Source organism: Heloderma suspectum, chromosome 1 (genome assembly GCF_057233095.1).
Source record: "Heloderma suspectum isolate Gila_16-S chromosome 1, 16-S_ref, whole genome shotgun sequence".
Lineage (NCBI taxonomy): Eukaryota > Metazoa > Chordata > Lepidosauria > Squamata > Helodermatidae > Heloderma > Heloderma suspectum.
Window position 1 is genome coordinate 288,517,558 of NC_139458.1, and position 23,516 is coordinate 288,541,073.

General features: G+C 42.4%; 1 protein-coding gene across 1 annotated transcript in view; it reads right to left on the bottom strand.

Moving 5' to 3' along the window:
* The window catches only part of COL21A1 (collagen type XXI alpha 1 chain), a 141,272-nt gene that overhangs the window by 76,687 nt on the left and 41,069 nt on the right, over window positions 1-23,516 (bottom strand). Inside the window, exons 6-10 of the mRNA XM_084831041.1 lie at window positions 22,658-22,831; window positions 22,092-22,169; window positions 21,451-21,459; window positions 20,394-20,477; window positions 14,709-14,771 (exon numbers count right to left, since the gene is read on the bottom strand). Coding sequence (XP_084687167.1) covers window positions 14,709-14,771; window positions 20,394-20,477; window positions 21,451-21,459; window positions 22,092-22,169; window positions 22,658-22,831 — 408 coding nt within the window. The remainder of the gene's footprint in view (window positions 1-14,708; window positions 14,772-20,393; window positions 20,478-21,450; window positions 21,460-22,091; window positions 22,170-22,657; window positions 22,832-23,516) is intronic.

The window sequence follows — 23,516 nt, forward strand, 5'->3', positions numbered from 1 at the left end:
CCAACACCCCACCCATACACCAAGTATTAGACCTAAAAGCTCCATCCAATACTTGAAGCAAAAGCATAAAATAGTAAGTGACAGGTCATGTAATTCAATCTAGAGGCCTAAATGCAGGACCATTATTGACCAGTTTCCCGTTCAAGATCAACGTGTACAAAACAAACCACAGTGTACCACAAGCAGAGGACAGATACTCACATACTGAGTGAAAGGGTTATTCCTGCAATTTTTATATTAAAAACTAGTGAACATACCCAGCTTCACCCAGGTTGGAATAACTCTTACTTTGATATAGCAAAGCTTTTGGACAAAGTTATACAGCTATCAGATTTGAACACACTGTGCCCGTCCTGTCTGAGTGTAGCCACAGCTGCTGGCATACCTGGCCACAGCCATGCCATGGGGCACTCCTATACTGAAGGCTTCAAGCAAAGCTATGCAGTTGGCAGATTTGGACACACTGTGCTTGCTCCAGCTGAGTGGAGCCATGGCTGCTGGCACCTCTAGGCATGGTCCCTGCCATGGTGCACCCCAACTGCCCCCTGAGGGAGAGTACTGCCCGCTCCATTTCTTTGAGGGGAACTGCCCAACAGCAATGTGGAGGGGCAGTTATATAACTCTGTCCCTCAGATTACTAACCCCAGCATCAATACAAAGTTATGCACTGGTTAGGAAAGTCTGCCACCTAGTGACTAAAGATGGTGCTGGAAGCGTCAAACATACTGACACAATTAATTAAAATTAATGTGTTTTAACAAACACACACAAAATAATAACCCCGAGGCACACACCCCTAGGGTCTCCTTAGTACGCACGCGAAATTTCAGGTTAGGTTTCACAGTCTTGGAGTTGTGCCCTGACAGACAGACAGACAGACAGACAGACATCCACATTTATTATTATAGATTTAGGCATACTACTATCAACACTAATTACATTTACAGAAATGCAAAAGGCTATCATTCCCTAAATGAATTGTTTGATTGTATGATTTGTAAATGGTCATTCAAGCTAAGTTTCATATTATGCTCCCTGGTAGCACACATGTCACATATGGAGGAGCACACCATTACTCTGTGTTACATGATCAAGAGTCATTACCTTTCCCAATTCCATATGCACAAATCTCTAGTGTAGATTATTATCTCCACTCCAGTAAGCATGTCCTTTTACCATCCTTTAACCCCCAATATTTATAAAAAATTTACAAGTTTGCTAAGGGATAATCCTATATGCACTTACCTGAGAGTCAGCAGCATTGAACCCAATAGGACTTACATCTGAGTAGACAAGCATAGGATTGCACTGTCAGGGTATTAGTGAGCTAACAATTCACTTCAAGCAAGCCTGAAATGCACCTTGAGATTTGACAGTACAAATGACTATGATGCTTCTCATCTATACCTTCTCACACATAAAGCTTCAAAGGGAGTGAAGCAATTTGGTAATTATATCATTAGGAAGAGAGATGTCATTAAATGCTACGCCATGCAAGTAAAGAATATGTGAAGCTTAAAAACTGTGGTGCGAGTGTCTACATAAGCCAAGAAATTCTCAAGTTTTCTAGGGCAGCATCTGCTGAAGTGGGATCATTGATACAATCCCAAAACACAGCCAATAACAGGGTGGAAAGACGGGTCATAAAAGTTATGAAATATTTTCACTCTTCACAAAATGAATATAAGCTGCTTAAAAAACACACACACCCCTCTTAGCCTTTGTCTTTAAAATGCTGCTAATGTATCTGGCTTTTATACAAAGTACATTGTGTAAAGAAGATTCATCTTTAGGTCATGAACAATAAGAGTAGCGGAAAACTGCTGGCCAGAAAATCAGTAACAATATCCTGCAGCTCTTCTGTTCAAGGAAATGCTGGCACCATAAAAAAAAAGTACTTTATTAGGTGAGACATTTGATACTGTTTTAAGAATGTCAAAAACAATAATCCACGTGTAGTGCCTTCATCTGGATATCTCAGTAAAGCCACTTCTGCCAGGCCATTTTGCAGTTGCAAACCACTTAATCGGACACTAGGAAGGAAGAATAAATATTTTATGAAATTCCACAAAAGGATGCAAGATGGGATATTGGTGCACATCACTTCATAAGGTCAAATTCTTCATATTAAAAAAAAACCCTAAGCTTGGATACCTCATTTCCCAATAAGTGGGTCAAGAATAATTTTATTGTCCCTCTGTTCTTCCTTATAAGAATAGAATATACTTGTTTTGCTTTTTTAAAAAAAACAAAAACAAAACTTTTTTTTTTTTTAATGGCTATATCACACTTTCTTTCTGACATACCTAAGGAGCCTGTGAAATAGCAAGGAGCCTTTATAGAGAAGAACTTGAGCAGAACAAAATCTGAATTTCCATTAATACTGATATGTCTACCATCTGTTCTTACTGGTGGTGCCTTACTGATAAATCAACAAAATTACTTGTTTATTTTCAACAGTTATAGTATAAGATTTCCACAGTGGCTATACATTTTAGTTGAAAATAATACTTATTAGCTATTTCTTTTATTGTTTTTGCTTAAAAGAATTTCTACATTCAATAATTTTAAAATCAGTGGCCACAATCCTACATACAGTTACGCACAGTTCAATGAAACAGAACCAAATTAAATATAATGTCAGGAGATCTCTTATCAGATCTCCTGTGTGTGTTTGGTTTTTTAAAAAAGGTAAGTGTAGTTGTGTGTGTTGAGGGAGGGGGAGACTGATTGGAGCTCCACTGCTAGGAGAAGAAGGGGTTAACCCTTTCCCCTTGCACCATTTTCCTGATTCAAAGTGTCTCCAAAGCTGCTATTTACCCTTCAGGTAAAAACATACTGGCATATCATGCATAAAGCAACGAAAGATCCTGTAACAACTGAAAGACTAACACATTTATTATGGTGTCAGTGTTTGTGGATCAGAAGTGGATTCTACTCCACAAAAGCTTTTGCCATAATTTATTAATGGAATCAGAGGGCAGGTCCTCTTATGGATCAGTAACTGGTTAAAGAACAGAAAGCAGATAAAATAAATGGTAAATTCTCCCAATGGAAGGAAGTAAATAGCGGGGCCCCACAGGGATCTGTATTAGGACCAGTGCTTTTTAACCTGTTCATAAATTATCTGGAATTAGGAGTGAGCAGTGAAGTGGCCAAGTTTTCAGATGACACCAAATTATTCAGGGTGGTTAAAACACAAAGGGATTGTGAGGAGCTCCAAAAGGATCTCTCCAAACTGGGAGAATGGGCATCTAAATGGCAAATGTGGTTCAGTGTAAGCTAGTGTAAAGTGATGCATGTTGGGGCAAAAAATCCCAACTTCAAATATAGCCTGATGGGATCTCAGCTAGCAGTGACTGACCAGGAAAGAGATCTTGGGGTTGTGGTGGACAGTTCTATGAAGATGTCAACCCAATGCACGGCCGCTGTAAAAAGGCAAACTCCATGTTAGGCATAATTAGAAAAGGAACTGAGAATAAAACTGCCAACATCATACTGCCCCTATATAAATCTATGGTGCGGCCACACTTGGAATACTGCGTCCATTTCTGGTCACCATACCTAAAAAAAGATATTGTGGAGCTGGAAAAAGTGCAGAAATGATCAAGGTACCAGAGCATCTCCCCTGTGAGGGAAGGTTACAACAGCTTGGATGGTTTAGCTTGGAAAAGAAGGTGAGGGGAGACATGATACAGGCCTACAAAATTATGCATGGTGTGGAGAATGTGGATAGGGAGACATTTTTCTCCCTCTCTCAAAATACTAGAACCTGGGGTCATCCTATGAAGCTGATTGGTGGGAGATTCAGGACAGATAAAAGGAAGTAGTTCTTCACACAGTGCATAGTTAAACTACGGAATTTGCTACCACGGGATGTAGTGATGGCCACCAATTTGGATGGTTTTAAAAGAGGGTTGGACAAATTTCTGGTGGAAAAGGCTATCAATAGCTACTAGTCCTGATGGCTGTGTGCTACCTCCAGTACCAGAGGCAGTGAGCCTATGTACACCAGTTGCTGGGGAACATGGGTGGCAGGGTGCTGTTGCGCTCATGCCCTGCTTGTGGGTTCACGGTCGACAGCTGGTTGGCCACTGTGTGAACAGAATGCTGGACTAGATGGACCCTTGGTCTGATCCAGCATGGCTCCTCTTATGTTCTTATATTCTTATTAGTCTTTAAGGTGCTGCAAGATGTTTTGTTGTTTTTGCTGCAACAGACTAACATGGCTACACCTCTGGAAGTTCTTTGTACGGTACCTGTATGTTTTCCCGATAGATCAAATAGCAGCTTGGGCACAAACCCTCCCTGCCATAGCTTCATTTACCTTCTTTTTTAAAAGATAGGATATCCAATCACGGAATTGCCGATGTCACTTCTACTTTGGCATGCATGTGTGTGCAATGAATTGGCACCCAATGTACAATTTAATGTACATAAAAAAAGGAATGTACAAATGAGCCCACTTGTGGCTTCTTTATTTCAAGTTACCTACCAGTTCACACAACACATTTTACTCTCCACACAAGCATTCCCAATCTTATATAAACACTCAAATTGGGACCTGCGGCTGATGACACCGATGGTCTGCCAATTCCCATGTCCTTGTGAGCATACATACCCATGGAAACTTCAGTCTGCATACATGGAAGGAAAATGGCTCTAACTAAGTGGAATATTCCATCATATTTAAATCTTTATTAGACATGACCTGTATGCTTTATTAGAACTGCTCACATTAGGAGAGGCATCTAACATCACATAGCAGTAGGGGGCTTTTGATCATTGCATTTCTGCTCTTTTTATACTGACTCCATTATGGCAAAGGGATACACTCAGATGAATAATTAGTTTTACAGCCCAATTCTTAACAAAGAGGGGAAAAATACTTGGAAGTAAATTCCACTGACTTCAATGTATGCTTGACACTGCAGCCTACAAGCCATGACTCACGGGATCACTGAGTTCAACGTGCTTAAGTGTGTTTAGGCATGCAGCCTACATGTAATGAATGACTCATAGGAGGATTCAACTTTTTTAAAAACACACACACTTGAATCAATGAGACGGATAATACCATCCTAACCATTTTTACTCTAAAAGCAAGTCCTGTTGAGTTCAGTGGGTTCACTCCCTAGTAAGTGAACATAAGATTGCAGCCTGAAACATAACGTTCCATTTGAGAGTACAGTCATAACCTGCAATCCACTAAATCGACACCACAAGCCTATACTCATAGTATTCTATCAGCAGATATCTTATGCATGGACTTGCACAGGGGGTTACACAATCAGTACTATTTTTTTTTATTATTATTATTCTCTCTCTTTGTCTCTATGTAGCAAGCCTTTGCAGACTTTTCTAAGCGATTACAAATCATCCAAGCCTAGGTTACAGTTTCTGGACTGTGGCTTCTCTCTTACTAGTAATAACTGGGAGACAGAATACTAGCAAAGCGCCATGTTTGGAAGGCTTCACTTCAGATGTTCCTTTATGTAACATGCCTCTTAAATTTAACCCAGGTAAGACTGGGTTAATAGTAGGCCAGAGAGTGAGTGAAAGGTGGGAGGGGCCTGTCTGTGTGTCAGGCTTCTGAGGTTATATAAAGGATGAGCTGACAGTCAGATAGGGTTTATGGATTGAAGAAGCAACATCTAGGTAGTAGGTTTGTGTGTAGGATTTTAGGAAGGGCAGAGTAGGTTGGAAAGGTAGGAACAAGCATTGAGTAATAACAATAACATAACTTTTCATGTTTTAAATAAATCCTTATTTGTTTTTTAAAAATCCAAATTCCCACATGTTGTTTGATTTTACACTACTTTATTATATCTATTTCCTTGTTACTTACTTCTCCTGTAGTGGGTTGAAAGAAGCAACTGAGCATATTGAGTCTCTCTGGAACTCAGAGAAGGTAAAAGGGCTGAACCTTGGGGGGCAGTGGGTACAGCTGTCCCAAACTGAAAACAGGCAGTTCCTGAGGGTTTGTTTCTCAGTTTCAGAGGTGGAGGCCAGGAGAAAGGTGGAACCCGGGCAGGAACACCACACTTTACAATCAGTTTTGCTCCTCCACCGCTCGCACCTTTATAAATGGGAGCACGGGTGAGAGATGGGATGCTTATAGCGTAGAATGTTCTCCTGAGCATGCAGCATATTCATTCTAATGTCTCCATATTCGAGGGAGATGTTGTACTATGTTTTGTTTTACAACTTTCCTCTCCCCCTTAAAATGGGAGCAGAGAAATTGCTTTGTAATAGAGATAATGCATTGCATTGTGTTTTGCATTTTCCATTCTTCTTTGAAAACAAGAATGGAGGTCAAGCTGGTATTGGACCCTATAATGGCCATCCTCAAGCAGAATGGAAACTGCTGCTGAAATGGAATTCCACTCTCCTGGAGCTCCCCCCTGTGCACCTCCCTAATCCATTCTGAAAAGTTCAGAGACCCTCTGGAATAAATTGCAGATGGGTGCAAGGCCTGCAGGTGCAGGGGAGCAAGGGAAAGTCTGACTGCACAATGTTGGATGAAATCCCATTATTTGAAATGAAGAATAGGCAAGTTAGTAAGTAGTCAAAACGAAGACTTCTATTTGCTCAAAGGATCATGATCAAATGGCAGCTAATGCTGAGCATAACTATATATTTGAACTTGAAATCAAGTTCAGCATAATGATCCCAGTCTAGCTACTGTTAGCTGTGACTAAGCCCCGTTGAAAGCAATGTTGGTCACAACAGGCGAATTCCATTGCTTTCAAGGGGCTGCACAGCACTATCCTATGCAGGTTTACTCAGAAGTAAGTCCCAATAAGTTCAATGGGGTTTATTCCCAGAAAGAATGGAATAGGATTGCTTCCTTAGTCATGACTAACTTTAGGTAGGTTCCTATGTTCAGTTCACAGATTCTTAATGCCCCTCTCATTTTCTAGAATACTTAAAAAAATATTTTCCATATTCAGAAAAAAAGTTCAGCTTGGTAAATTGTGACTCATCTGAGGAAAATATACAGAAGTGCCAAATTTCAAGACTACAAAAATGGTTTATTTTTCCTCTGTGGTTCATTATGCTGTTATTTATATCATTACTAGGAAGAAATGCCCAAGCTACAGCTAAGATGTGGATCTCAGCTTTTAAAAATACCAGAAATGTAACCTGTCACTTACCACCAATAGCAAAAGGCTATCTTATCACTAAGGGGCGGCAGTGGCTTAGTGGTTAAGACGCTGAACTGCAGACCAGAAGGTCGGCAGGACAGCAGTTCGAGACCCGAGTGCTGCGTGACGGAGTGAGCTCCCGTCTTCAGTCCCAGCTCCTGCCAACCTAGCAGTTCGAAAGCAAGAAACTGCAAGTAGATAAATAGGTACCGCTTCAGCGGGAAAGGTAACAGCATTCCATGCACCTCGATGTCCAGTCATGCCGGCCACATGACCACGGAAGCGTCTTCGGACAGCGCTGGCTTAGAAATGGAGATGAGCACCACACCCTAGAGTTGGACACGACTGGTTGGGGACACCTTTACCTTTTTTTACCTTTATCTTATCATTAGTCCAAGATGTAAAACTACATTATGGAGCCTTTGCCAGAAATATCTTTCCCCAGTTCATGAGAAAAAAAGAGAATGAACAGAGATAGCCAGCTATGCAAGTCACCTATACCTAAATTATCATTTCTGTGCTGCTTAAAACCAAAACTCACATAGCTTCTGTTTACTGGGTCAAGAATGTGATAATCCTGAGAGATATAGAAAGGTTGCTATCACAATGAAGAGGGTAGTTGCACAAATCCAAATCTATTGTAAGAAGTTACACTTTGTTGCAATGAAAACATAAATTTCCTTCTTGGCAAGGAAACTAAACCGGTATAATGGCCAAATAAATCTAATTGCAAAAGGAGAAAACTACATAGAACACACAGCAAGTCACTTTTAATAAGGGCAATCGCTTATTCAAAATGGCTCCCTGTAGTTGTAACCATGGTTAAGAGATCTGGAGCAAGCTTCAGGTTTGCATGTTCCTCTCTCCCTTGTTTAACCACTAGGCCATAAACACAGTTTTGCATTAAATCTGCATTGTTGCTGAACATTTGTAATACTAAGCAGGCTCTCTCTTATCCAGAGTTTGCAACCTCATTCAAACCCTGGTTTCAAACTCTTATAAGATGAGGAACCATGATTAGCATTGGGGTCAACATGACACTAAATCGTGACACTAAGCCATGGAAGGAATAGGGAAATTAGAGCAGCAGGGGGAAGTGTGTAAGTCCACAGCTCACATCTGATAACAGATTGGCAGCTTTATGTCTTCACTGAGCATATCAAGTAAGAACATAACAAATAAATTAATGGCCTGGGACTGAATTATCTATGTGTATGACAGTCAACCAAACATTATAATACAAGGCTGCAAAAGGCATGCCAAACTAAAGCTCTTTGAGAAAGAATAAACACGTAACAAACTAAAAATGGGAAAGTAACACAGTGTTCAGTCTCCCTGCTCTATTTTTAATGGCGAACCATCTTTTAAAACAAAATAAATCCCTGCTGGATTCTGAAGAACAAGGTTGGATGGCCATAGCTCAATAGCAGAGCACATGCTTTGTATGTAGAGGTCCCCGATTCATTCTCTGGCATCTTGAGCTAGGGCTAGGAAAGATCCTGCCTGATACCCTGGAGAGCCAGTCAGTGTTGAGATTCTCTACTAGAGATTACTCAGGCAGAGGGGGGACAAAAGGCCTTGGTAAAAAGGATGCTTCCTGTGTGCAATTCACATGTTCTTTTGAAGCATGAATTTAAGGCACAGCCCTACAACTGTAGCTGATAGATTTTGTGAGGCATAAGCAGAAGATGCGTCTGTTTGGTGGAGAAGGAGTCTACAAGAATATGGGCTTGAGATTTCTTCGCCCTTGAGCCTGGCTGCTGCACATCAGCAACATGAGACTCAACAACAGTATAATGTAAAAGGATCTCAAGTACACCAACCTCACATCTCCGTTTGCAGACAACAAAAAGTCCTGTGGCACCTTCAAGACTAACATATTTGAAGTAATATAAACACCATATTTAAAGGGGGACCATGTTACCAGAGTGAGCCTTGCACTGTTCTTTCATACCTCACTTTCTTTCGAAAGTTATATTTTAAGAGTTACAAAGCTGTTCTGGAGAATGGGAGAATCATGGTTTGCTGGTGAATTCTCCACTCCTATTCAAATCACTTGAGCCCTATTCAGGCATTACACACACTGGGCAGAATCCAACAAGCCCACTCCGGTGGTTCTGTTGTGCTCGTGGAAGCAACCACTTGCTCAGTGGGGCTTTCGCACTTCGAAAAATAACCCTGGAAACTAGTTCCACTGACCTGCCCCATTCCTTTCCAGTGTTATTTTGGGATGCACAAAAGCACCTTTGGGCAAGCAGTCACTCCCATGAGTGCACGGGCACAATAAGATATTACCCACTGAGTCAACGCATGTAGGGGGGATTAGCCCTGCTCCATGAATTCCACACTTTTGGTGGAAAGTCTGAATGGTTCATGTAAGTGCAGGGTTTAGTCAGCCTATGATGCAAAGTAGCCAATCACAGGGACAGCCTATGTGCATATAGCTGTATGTGCATAGGTGCTCATTTCAGACGTTCCCCCAAAAGCTTGCAAATTAAAACAATAAAACACAATAAAAGCTCAATAGTAAAATGCAATGTTAAAATATTAAAAATGCAGAAGCAGCCAGGAATGGTGGAATAATACACTCCAGCAGAGCAATAAACCAGTGATAACCAGATACAAAGCATGCTAGAAAGCCTGAGCAAATAAAACAAATATTTGTTTGGCACAGACAAGACAACAAAACTGGCACCAGGCAAGCTTCCGTGGAACGCTCACTCCATATAGAGCAGGGGTGAGAAAAGTATGGTCTGTGGGCTGCAGCCCCAAGCCCTACCTGGAGGCCTCCCAGACCCCCAGAAAAAAAAAGCCAGGGAAAAAAGGAATAATACTCTAGGATCAGGCTCTATGGTTCCTGTGATAGAGGCCCCATTCCCAGATCATCCCTGGACACTCTAGGAAGCAGTACTAGAAGGCTCCTGCCTGCTTCCTAGAATATTCTAGGAATGGGCCTTCTATGGCAGGAACCATGCACCCTTTTTCTGGAGCATTTTTCCTTCTTCTTTTTTTTGAGAAGTGTCCAGGGAACAGTGTGTGGGCTGTCAAGATCCTTCAGCAAAGGAGTGGATTAGAGGAGGGAGAAGGCCTAGGAGCCAAAGGTAGCATCCAATAGGGGTGGTGCACGTGCAGCCAGCCCCACCAGCCCCAGTCCATGCACAGCTCCTACTGCAAACGGCCACGATATAATGCTTCCGGGGCAAGCCCCGACATGTGTGAAAACACTGGGTTCTGGAAGGGGCGTGACCTGCCCCTCCCAGAAACCAGCGTTTTTGTGCATGTCAGGGTTTGCCTCAGGAAGCACTATATTGCAGCCATGTGTGGACCTGGGCTGGCGGGGCTGGGCATGCGAGGACTGGGGGCTGGCCACATGCGCACCACCCCCATTGGATACTACCCCAGGGGGGTGTTTCCACCAGTGATTTACTCCGAAACAGCTGCGTGTTGAGGTTGTTAGGGATACATGACGTCGTGGCCATCCAGCAGCCACCTGGAGCTTATAAGAGAAAAACTGGATTTCCTGAGACTGCTTCAAGTCCGATTCTTTTCCTTAAGTCGGGTTCTCCCCGGTATAGTTGTTGTAAGTCCCAACCCCCGCATTTAGCTCAGGTATGCTGGCCCTTCTAAGGGGTGAGCCTTTCACCATGACCCCAGTCAAGGAGTGTTTCCTCCCATTGTGCTGAATGAGGCTTGCCCTCTCAGCGACCACAGAAATAACAGAGAAGCCCCGCAACTGACACGGCACATATCAAAGCCCAATTCCTTAAATGCAATTAAGCACAATCTTGATGCTCTGGTCCATTGACCTAGGACGTAACTCCTTCACAGCTTCCATATAGAGATCCTGTGCATTAAAATGGGGGCTGGTTTCCGTCTCTTTCCCACAAGCCCATTAGCATCTCCTCAGAAGTAACTCCCATTGTGCTGAATGAGGCTTGCCTTTGAATGCCCACCTCAGAACTTACAGAGATTCCCCCTCAATTGAAATGGCACATTTTAAAGCCCAATTCCTTAAGTGCGATTAAGCAAGGCAATCGCGAGGCTCCAATTCATTGCCTTAGGAAGTAAGTACTTCACAGCTTCGTTATAGATATCCTGCAGGTTACAATGGGGGCTGGTTTCTGTCTTTGTGTTTACTGCTCTCTTTCCCACAACAAACCCATTAGTGTCTCCTCAGAAGTAACTCCCATTGTGGTCAATGAGGTCCTGCAGGTTAAAATTGGGGCCAATTTCCATCTTTGTGTTCTCCACACCCTTTCCCAGCACAAGCATGCGTGTGTCTACTCAGAAGTAACTCCCACTGTGCTCAATGAGGCTTGCTCCTGAAATGCAGGTGCATCTGGACTTTCAGGGGAAAGGAGAAACGGGGGAGCAGGGAAGCCTCTCTTACTGGCTGAGCAGCCCCTGCCAGTCAGATGACCGTCACTCCCACTCCCACCAGGAAGTATGTTCTGTGAAGCGATTTTTACTGGTCTTGAGAATCTGTTCATGGAACCCTGCTCACAGCAAAGCTGATTCCTTTTTTAAAAATCTGGTACTCCTCCATTAGCTTCTCCTTTTGCTGTAGTGGAAACATGGCCCAGGTTTCCTGGATGACTGAGTTGTGTGAGAATGAAGGTTTCTCTGACCAATGTTGTTTTTTTCTGTTCAAACCAGACCTCTGAAACACTCTTCGGCAGGAGTTGTATTTGAGTGAGTGGTACGTGTGTGTGTGTGTCCGTGAGAGAGAGAGAGAGAGAGAGAAAGGTGTTGTATGCAAGTATGTTTGTATGCAAGTATGTTTGTATGCATGCATGTGCATGCAAATGTATGTACATGCACACACATGTGCAGCCCCCCCAACCCAAAAAATACCAACTGTGGACTTTGGGGGCCAAAAGAGTTGTACACCCTTGACACAGTCACAACTAGGGATAGACACACACACACCCTGTGCAGCTCTCTGAACCACCGCCACTTACCCACCCCTGTTCGGTTCCCTGGGCAAACCGCTGGGCAGTCTGTGGGTGCTTGACAAGAGGGCATGGGCGTCTGACTCCACAGCGAGCCACCATTTCGTGTAGAAATGGACAATTCATGCCTGTAATCTTGTGTACATGGACACTTTATGGCCACCATTTGCATGACATCTTTTACGGAAAACAACAAGCTGCCATTTCTATGCAAAATGGCAGCTCACTGAGGACTTGGGTGCCTGCACCTGCTCGTCTTGAGTGCATGGACCACCCAGCAGCTCACCTAGGGAACTAAACAGGGAAGGTAAGTGGCAGTGGTCTGCGGATGGGTGTCTGGGAAGCCCTCTTGGACTCCTGTAACATCCCCAGTCACAACCAAAAAAGCTCCCTCCCTCGTCACTACCTTGCTAACTACAAAAGGCAGGGATGACCGAGAGGATAATGATCGTAAGATCATATGTTTTCCTACACACAATCCCTTCTGGGAACTGCTCATGCATGAACAGAGAGGCACTGGTTAGCTACACCCCTGATGTCAGTGTGCCTTTGCCACACTCCCCCAATGTCGGCTAAGCACATACAGCTGTACGTGTGCAGGGGCTTTCGTGTGATCAGGAGCCCTGATTGTACAGCAGCACCTGTGTGTACAACTGTATTAACGCAGGGGCTGCATTCCCATGAGCAACTGAATGTGCAGGCATCAGGAGTGCATGGCCAGAAGATATGCTAGTGCTGGAGTGTGACTAGACGGCATGGGCCCACTCATGCATTGAGGGAATGTGTGAGCAGTTTTTCTGAAAAGGGCTACAATTCCACCTTTTTATTCTTGTCATCTTTGTTTGTATTATTATTAATATCAAGAACTATTAAAAATGATAGCTCTGAATAGCAAGACAATAAATCATGATATATATGAAGTTCCTTATTTTTCTGCTGTAGAGTATTTTGGTGAAATGATGGATTTATAATGTAGCTGAAACATGCAAGTAAGCCCCATACTAACTTGAAACCATTTTTTTTTTAATGATCTTCAGTTCCTCTAGCTATGAATTCTCTTTGAACAGTTCTCCAAGATTTCTGATTGAAATTCTTGGACTCTCCCCCAATGCAATCTTCGGTACATGGACATGTGTATTTTTGGTATTATTTCTCTTCATACTAGCACTGTGTCAGCATCCAAAGGGAACCACCGCAGTAATTTCAACCATCTGTTGTACCTATAAACATGGCCAAAATGTAGCTAAGCAACCAAAGTAAGAAATTTGGACATTTTACGAAGTGCAACATGGAGATCTCTAAGCAACTGGCAATATTCCTAAGATTTCTAGTTTCCAGCAAGAATTTATCTAAGACTTTCCATACAGAGCTGATACAAAAAACAAATTTACCACCAACAACAAAATATAAGATTCTTACCAGAAATAAAATTTGAAATACATAAAAATCACAGGCAGCATACATTCTTGGCAAAAACTAATGCACATTAAGTGGCATTAACAACAATAAAGACCATCTTGGTTAACTTCCAGTTATTTTATTTTTAAAAAATTCTGGAAACATTCCAGGGGCTTTGAAGAATTAAAACCAAATTATTTGAATACATTACTGCCAATGTTAAAAGGAGCTACATGGTTTGTTGAAAGATCTGAACTTTTCAAAAGGTTCTTGTCCTAGTTCAGCATTTTAGTTTTCCCTGACTTTACCTGAAAAATGAAGAGTGCAATCCTATGCATGTTTAGACAGAGAACATGTAGACCTTTAGGCTTGCCCTGCTCAGACATCCACATTCAATGCACAGACATCACAGGTAGGACCTGCAATATGGCCCCACTTCCCATTAATCACACAAAAGGGGCTTATCTCGTCCATCCGTCCCCCCATAACATCCTAGGTAGAGTCTGAAAGCTCTGAACCAGTACCTGATAGCAGTGACGGGCTGAATGTGGGCAAACAAACTGAAGATTTAGGTCAAATTACATGTTATTTTAATAGAGTATTTTCAAATAATGTGCTTAGGACCTGCCACAACGATTTCTTAAAAAAAGAAAAGAAAAAGAACAGTCACATGGAGGGGCTCACTGGTTTGTTTTCGTAAGGCTGCCTTGCAGTTATCACACCTGCACTGGGCCAGCATAACGTCCAAGGATCATTTTTGCTTTTTAAGGACATAAATAATGTTGAAGGAAAGACAAACTTGCCCTTTACAAATCTGTCATAATTCCATGCTTTTCTCATCTACATTTTGTGCCCCTTCAATAACAGTAGGCTAAAAGAAAAAAACCTATGATGTGCAGTGCTAAAGATGGAAATTGCTATGTAAAAAAACCAGTAAAATATACATGTAAGAAAATGGGTAACATTAGCTGTGGCACATGTTTCAATGCTTCGGCTTCGGCTATTGGGCGGTATAGAAATGAAATAAATAAATAATGCAAAGTAGGAATCTTTCCTGATTCGCCTTGTTAAAGAATTCAGCAAGTCATCACTGAATTATGATGCCAGTGTTTATACTGAATTATCTGTCATTCTTAATAATATTGTGATACAATTGTAAAGCCAGTTTTGCATTAAGATTACTATAGATGACTAAGTTTTTAGTACTCACAGGCTTACCATCTGGACCAGGTTCTCCAGGGTAGCCATGATTCCCAGGTTGTCCAGGGTCTCCCTGTGGAGAAGACATATATGTTGGAATATTGCAGAACAAGCAGAGACCAGCAACAAAATGTTGCACTGCATCCTCGCCTCTAACAGGAGTGCTCCTGTGTTCACAACCAGCCTGAAACAGGAGCTTGGTACTTCTGTTCAGGGTTTGCTAGGCGGAGGGGGGGGGGGGGAGCATGGTGTAGAGATTTCAGAACAGGGAAAAGAAATGGAAAATGGTACCTTTTTTCCTCCCCACCTTCCTAAAAACATCCCCTGCCATCCTATTAAGTGGTAAAAAGTCCACGTTCAGAGCTTTATTGCTACCGGGGTATGGGGGAATTTCTGAAGGGTGAGAAAGAGAAAAATAATCCATGGCCTGTTGTCAGGATATTTGAGGGTTGTTTCCCCCTCAAACAAGCCATGCTGCCTGGGTTCAGATGACACAAGCTCCACCTGGGCAGGTGATTAGGCAAATGGCACCCAGCAAGCTATGTTTGCTTTTTTAAGCCATGGCAATCATGCGAACTGGGCCTTTGTCTTTTCCCTTCCTGAAATCTCCCAATAGCATGAGGAAGAGACTTTAACTTCATGGCACAAATGCTCTAGCACAAATCCCCCCTTCCAGGATTCATACATATTGGGGGGAGTTTTCTGGAGCGAGGAGGTGTCCTTTTTCTTTTTCTCCCTCTTGAAATCTCCCCACATACTGCAGGGAGGGCAGTTTTTTCAACTCATGGCATGCTTCTCCTTCCCTCCCATTCTGAAACACCTACTAAATTACACACTCTGTATGAAGTTCAGAATCCACAGATCTGCACAGAAGTTGCAGCAGTATTGATGTGACAAATGTGCTTTCTCCCTGTTGGTGTGTTTCTCTGATGGAACATGCCTTTTAACTTCAGCCACACATGCTCTTTAGGGAAAATGAAGCAAGCCTGCCATCGTCTTCCATCACTTTGTCTGAAGGGAAGTACAGCTCCTAAACATCCATCTCTTTGCACCCACCTTTGTGTCTTCTTACAAGGCCAAACTAGACATGGGGCATCTCTACACCAGCCTAAAATCCTGCATTTAAAATGGGACTTTTGGCTTCCGTTTTAAATGCAGGATCACAACTGACTCCCTTTACACACACTCCCCATCCTTGTCCCCATTATCTTTCATTGATCTCACTCCTCTTCTTCCTGCTTTTACTCTTTTCACAGAGGAAACTGAAGCGGAACACAGTGGGGTAATTTGATCGCTCATTATCTGCAATCTATTTAAAAATGGAACAAAGGGCATTTAGTGCAGGAAGGTCACGGCAGGGTCACGACGTCATGTAAAGAGCCCTCAAACATCCGTGAAGGAGCAATCTCAATCGCAGGATAAAAGCCCAGTGTGAAGGAGCCCATGATGTCCACTGTGTGAACTCAATTACCATGCCCATTTTTAAAAAAATTCAAATAGCAGCCACAAGAGGGCCTGAATAGCAGCAGAACTGCAGCAAGGGAAAGTTTAAAACTCCCTCCATCCCGCAGCCCTTGTCAATGAAGGCTTCCCTCCCAATGCCAATAATAGCTTGGAGGGCAAGTTTTGGACAGGATGACAGCAGGGGGGAAAGAGTTAAACTCTCCCTCCCCATACCTTCCAATCTCATTGCTCTTCAGGGGAGGGGGGAAGCTATTTACATTTTTTAATGTGCATATGAATTGCATTCACAAAATTAACATGGTGCCCTGAAAACATAGTTGCAGCCATTTGGGAAATGCTTTTCTGCGACCTGATCTCATATGCCGAGGGGGGGGGGGGTGTCTGCAAGTCAATGGGCCTATTCACTATTCTTACATTTTTTGGCATTCTAGGAAACTACATTTTCAAAGTCATAAAACCTTGGCGATAAGCCCAGAGACATTTTATGCAAGAGTTGATCCTTACAATACAATCCTTAATCTCTCAGCGGAATGCATCCTCACTGACTCTTATACTGTTTTCACAAGATATGGTTTTATGCTTGATATTTAAGCTGTTACATACTTTTATAATACGCATAACTAAATAAAAACAGTTTGAACAGATGACGTTAACAGTGTAGGCTGGTTGGTTGGGAACTCAGAGGGTTGGCTGAGTCAGAATCATCGGAGTGGATCCAGAATCTGCTTTTATTGATGGAAGGGCTCCACTCATAGAAAGTACTCCCTTCCCTGATTTTGAGAGATCCTCCATCTTCTCCCACACCACCGTTCGCCCCATTCAGCAGGGTCCCCCAACCCTCTATGTAGCATTTCCAGGGGGCTGTAAGGGCTGCCACAGAGAGGAGGGGGCAGGAAAGTCCTCTTCCACTAGCCCAGTTGCACATACCTAAATCTGGATCCAACTCTTGTCTTCTAGAGTGTCCAAACATTACAGGAGGACAAACCAAAGATGGTGTGTCAATTGTTACGTCTTAAGCAACAGCTGTATGACCAAAACCTGGGCAAAGTTGCTTAACTTTACAGATGCACTCAGTCTTAGTACTATGCTAAAGGAAAAAGAATCACTTGTGGGAATTGCCATATTTTAAATCAAACTATTTTATAATAACCCATTTAATTTAGAAGCCACATTCAGATCTCAGTTTAGTCAGTGGTGCATCAAATAAACATGCTTCGATTCATTTTATTCTGTCTGCCTGCCCTCCCCTAATGCACACAAGAGATTAAATCATTTTTTTTATTTATTTATCACATTTATAGTCCACTTTTCCTGCCTTCTCACAGTTTATTCAATGCCAACAAAGAAAAGTTCCAATGGGACTCAATGGAAAAGTAGAAACAGGATGTTCCATCGATGCCAATGGCTTTCACTGTCAATGGCCCTAATTTAATAAAGTTAATGTTTTCCAAAGAAAACCAGACAATATTAACCACAAAAATCTAACATCTGTTACTGAAAAGTTGCTCGGTTCTCTACTTTAAAAAAAAAATCTATCAGCCAAGGTTTTGCATGGATTTTAGAAGAATTAAGCCTTGGATCCATAAGAGAGTCCTAAAAATACCAGTTATTATTTTCATAGTTGTCAGAATCTTGAAAACACAATGACGTGGTTCACACAGTCACTGTAGGTTAAAAAGTCACAGCGTCCGGCATGTGCAGGATGCAATTTCCTTTATTATCCACGGGGGTGCAGCTTGTCATGTCATCCAAACCCAGGCAGCATGGCTTGTTGGAGGGTGAAACAACCCTCAAATAACCCAACAAGAGCCCATGGGTTATCTGAGGAATGTTTCCCGCTCCATCAAGTGATGCCACCCAGGTTTGGACAACACCACAAGTTGTGCCCGGGCAGGTGACTAGGCAAATAGCACTCAGCACGCACCATGGCTTAAACAAGTCACAGTGGCTGGTTTACCCCATGGCAATTGTGCAAACCAGCCCAGTGTCTGAGCTCAGTTTTCCCAACAGCACTGCTACGAGTGTACAAAAATGCAGAAGCATAGGGGGCAGAAAGAGTATTAAGGAAGGTGGAACATAAAGAAGGTCAAAGTTGGGGTGACTCGGGGCCTAAACAGAGGTTACTTCAAAGACGTAGTTGCTAGTGCTTTATAGACCACTATTTTGCAATAGAAATTGCAGTTGTGGGGGGCCCAATCTGGAACAGGTCCATAGTTGGGGAGAAGGGCTGAAAGCCCACCCCACCCATCCCCGCAGCAGATTGGGGGACATGCTCCTACTCTAGAGTAAAACTGATAGTAACATCTATTTTGGCCCTCAGACAACTGAGAAAGAAGTATAGATAAAGGGTGGAAAGAATGGCAGAGTAATCAAAAGGACACAAGGGGCCTAAAACAGCCTCCTGGGAGACTACAGCAACAGGATCATGGCATGAGAAAAAGAAATGATAGTTGACAGAACGAAGGAGGTCTTTGAGAACTGAACATTTTAGTCCTTTGTTCCTACAAAGTGTCAATGCCCCTTGGATCTCCCAGTTCAGGTATGGGGAAAGCCAGCTTTATAAAGCTCAGTGCTCAGAGTTGGCCAGGGAGATCCCTTCATCAAGCAAACACATATGCCCCACACAACAACCAGCACAAAACACCCGCTGAAACTATCCATAGATAATAGTGTAGCCTCAAGCATTTAAACCAAGAAAGCCAAGGGAACACCAGCAGTTTTCTGTCCTTGCCTAGAGAATAAGCGGAGGAAACATGGCTGCCTGCCACCAATTTCTCATTGCATCCTCCTTCAACACCTACTCCAGAGGCTTTTAGGAAGAAAAATACATGGGTACACACATGCATTCCCACCAACTGTCCACTAGCCAAGACTAGCCTAGTCCCCAAACTTTTGGGGGTGGTGGGCAGATATGGAATGTCGAGTGTCATGGCTGCTCTCATGTAATGGCTACCATAAGGGAGGAAGCTTGCCTGTTCACAAATGGTGGTCATGGTGGCCGTGGTCTATCACAAAACACCCATTTTCCAGAAGCTGAAGTGGGGAGGCTAAAAAGAACCTTGTACCTTGCCCAAGAACAGGTACTCGGCAAAGGTGGGGTCTGACTTCCAAAACACAAAACCACCCTTCTGAGCCCACAGTTTTCTCCTCCAACACCCATTTCATAGAAGGCAAACTGATGTGGCTTAGAGACAACTCACTTGGCCAAGAAACTGAGTACAAACCAGAGATGGGGTCTGAGCCCCCAACGCCAAATCGCATACTTGCCACCACAAGCACAACAAACTGTGCATTTCACAGAAGGCAAACTGGTGCAATTTGCGCAAATTAAGCAAGCAGCTGCAATTTGTGTAAATGCTGATTTAAAAAAAAATCCATGATACAGATCAAGTCAGGTCAGCTCTAGGTAAGCAAGCCAGAGTCCAGGGGGTCAAGCTGCTGAAAGCTCAATGAACCTCACCCCCCAGACAGATTCCTCCGACATCCCTAAGGAGGAGCAACTCCAAGGGGCCCTTGTCAGTAGGCCCCTTGCTGTGGTGTGGGCCCTTGGAAGGTGCATGACCATGCCGACCCTTGACACTCGCCCTGCTTTGCAGCATTTCAGCCTCCCAGTTTGTTTAAATCAATGGGAGCCTGGCAGGGCCAAGGGAGGCATCGGCAGGTACATTGGTGCCCACAGGCACCATATTGGAGACCTGTAACTATCGCTTGAGTCAAGCAGAACCAGTTGGTTTTGTGCCCCGGGAAGTCTGCAACAATGCAATGGATGCAAGGCAAAGGAGCATGGATAGGAGCAACCATCAAAGTCCCACAAAGAAAATCACTATATTAACTTCTCACTGATTTCTCCTGAGTTCAACCTCTAAGAGGAGGGCTGCTAGATTTTGAATGGGCCACTCGAGCTGAAATCAATAAAGCTCCTTGGCTACCCAAGCCATTATTTCTGTTGTGCCAATCCCAGGGTAAGCTCAAATAACATTAGCCAATCAAGATGGCAAGATAAAGCACAGAGGAGCTTCTTTGTAGTAGCTCCAATTCCAACCTTTTGGCACCGCTTATGCCCCCTCCCATTTTCACCACCATTGTGCCCGTGGGAGGCTGAGGGTCTGTAAATAAATGTAAGGTGGGGGCTCAGTATGTTTAAAAACTACTGGTCTAGATTTAGCACCTTTTGCATTACTGACATAAACACAACCAAAACACCAATACATTATATCAGAATTCTACTCACTTTGGGGCCTGGTGGTCCTTGTTTTCCTGGGGGACATATACAAGGAGGTGGAGTAGATCCTACATCACTAGGTCCATTCATGCACTACCAAAAACAAAAATTATTTTCAAGCATACACACATAAAACAGTTTTATACTTTTTAACAACCTCCTCAGGCAAGGTTCTTCACCCTTGAAATTCTGACTGAAATCAACCAAGCTTGTTTGCATGATAGCAATTTCATGACCCTCCCCAAAAACTGTGTTCCCCAATCTGGCACCCTCCAGATGTGTTGGACTTCAACTCCCATAATCCCCAAACCAGCTATGGGAGTTTATTCCAGCACATCTGGAGGGAGCCAGGTTGGGGAAGGCTCCAATACAAGTATGTGGATGAAATCAGAAGAGGGGTTTCATTTTCAAGGTTAATGCGCATATCTTAAGTCAATAATTTCCATACTCTGTTCTATGAGGAAATAAAATAATTAAAAATCTAAATCTCCTTGTTATGTATCCGGGGGGGGGGGGGGCGGTGTACTGTGGCTTAGTTATTGTTTTGAACCTTGGCAGCTCCTGTAGAGCTGGGAGTAGAAGCAGTGGGTGGAGCTTCTGCTGAGTTGCCACTTCTGTGTGTGCTGAATTAAAGAACAGTGGTGTTGAGGCCTGCTGATTCTGCAGTCGTTCCTTCTACCTACACGACACTCATGTGAGCCCCAACACCCATTCACAGGCAGGGCTACACTGAAACTTTATTTCAAAGTGAGAACTAAATACTATTATCCATATAAAAACACTTTAAAATACAAATTATACTCCATCACTCAGATTAAAAACAGTTTACACAATATTATTCACTTTAAAAAGAGTTTCTAAAACACAGAGGCACAAAATGAAAGTGTCATAACAGCAAAAACAGTTTGCAACAACAACAAAAACACCCCTCACTACCCCAGTCACATAGCATGTTCTCAGCTGATGGAATGATGGTGAATTTACCACATACACCCACACCCTGCCGCCCCAAACAAAGTCATAATACTACCTTAAAGTCAGTATGAACAGGCATGATTTTGCCTACCTCTCCATTCTGGAATGAAAAGAAAGCATTTTTAGAAAGGCTGTAAAAAATTGTTTAAAATCAACATCTATGGAAAGATATTGATGTCTAAAAATGCACGCACACAAATCCTCATCCTGCACCTTTTAATCAGACTAAGTCATGTTGTTAACATGACCAATGTCTCACTGGAACTATTTCTAACATCTTCATAAAGGGAGTTTTGTAACAACTTCCATTGGTAAGAATAAACAAAACATTTATTCTCCAACCTGGTGCCCTCCAGATGTTTTAGACTTCAACTCCAATCAGCCCCAGCCAACATGGCCAATGGTTACGAATCCTGGGAGCTGTAGTCCAAAATATCTGGAGGACACCGGGTTAGAAAAGGCTGCAAGAGACACACATCTGGTAGAAAAATCCATTGCCATGGAACTTGCAGTCATGCTGTTTTGTCTTATGAAAAGCAGCCTAAATTTTTAAAATTCCTAGACAGATTGTTTACACTAACACAATTATAGCACACATGTTCGAAGAAGAAGAAGAAGAAGAAGAAGAAGAAGAAGAAGAAGCCGCTCATAGGAAACTCCTCCTTCTCCACTATTAAATTTTATTTAGAAACATCCAACAATCTTTACAAAAAAGGTTTCCATCATACTCACAATCCCAGGTATCTCACAGGCTGTTTCTCGGTTGTTTTGTTCTGGGTCACAATAGATCCTTAGCTTTTGGACATCAAACTACAATGCAAAGATTATAAACTTATGTTTCTGATGGTATTTAATTAAAATGCCTTCATATAAAACAGAGGAAGAACAGATCATCATTTGGAGTTTCCCCATGTTTAAAAAGTTCCCTTAGGGAGCAATCCTATGCATGTTTACACAGAAATAAGTCCTACAACTTCCAGCCTCTCTCAGCCAGACAGGCTGGCTAGGGAATGCTGAGAGTTGTGGCTAGGGATGCACAGATCTTGTTAAATCCAGCTTCTTTTGTTCCATCATTCACTCTTTGCCATAATCTGATTTTACTTTTTTTTAGGGATGTACAAGAATTTCATTCCACTTGTACAAATGTGCACTTGTACTAATGCACACTTTTGCTAACCTATTTATTGGAAAGTAAATTCCATTAAATGCAATTGGACATGTTCCAAGTAAATCATGCTTAGGTATAAATCTAATGTTTTGTGTCTTCCACAAAAGTAGTATTCTGAACAATAATATACCTGTACAGTCTCCTCTTTACCAGAATATTTTCCTATTTGAGTTACTCCACTAATATATATCCCTAAAACAGGATGCAATGGCTTCATTTCCGTTTCTTGATCATCTATAAACAACGTCACATCTGCTTCTGTTACTAAGAGACGGATTTGATGCCAGCCTTCATCAAACAATGTCTAGGGGAAAAATGAGAGAATATACTAAATATATTCACATTCCTAAATTGAAAAGCATTACGCAACTTGCTTTCAAGACTTACTTGCTGCCATTAATCTAAAGGAACAATTCAATCAACAGGGTGCATTATCCATTATAATGACTTAAAGAAATGGGACAATATTATGTCAGACTTATCTGAGAAGAATCCAAAATGCTGGATTTTTCCCATTATTGCCTGTAGATGAACTGTGACCATGCAAAGTTTCATCTTCCAGCTTGTACCTATCTGGAAGATAGTTAGGTATATCATTAACCTCCATCTTTTTAATGAAAGAATTGTATATTTTGGTATTTATAGCCTGCCTTTCTATGCCAAAGGATTAGCAAGGACAGCATTGAGAATAGAAACAACAGGAAAACCAAGCTAAAGGTGCAATTCTAAAAACAACAGAAAGAAACTGACATATCCAGATCAATATGACAACTTGTATATAGACACACCACTTGGCCAATGGCACAAGTACCACATGTGGGAGAACAGAGAGTGCCACAGCTAATATTGCTCCATTCCTGCTAGAAACATCTTTTGAAACATTTAATGGGAAGCTTTCTCCACACAGTTCCACATTCATTAAACATGAGCAGGTACTTGCCATCCAACATCAGGATGGATTTCTGGTCTTCTTTCTTACACATTTCAAA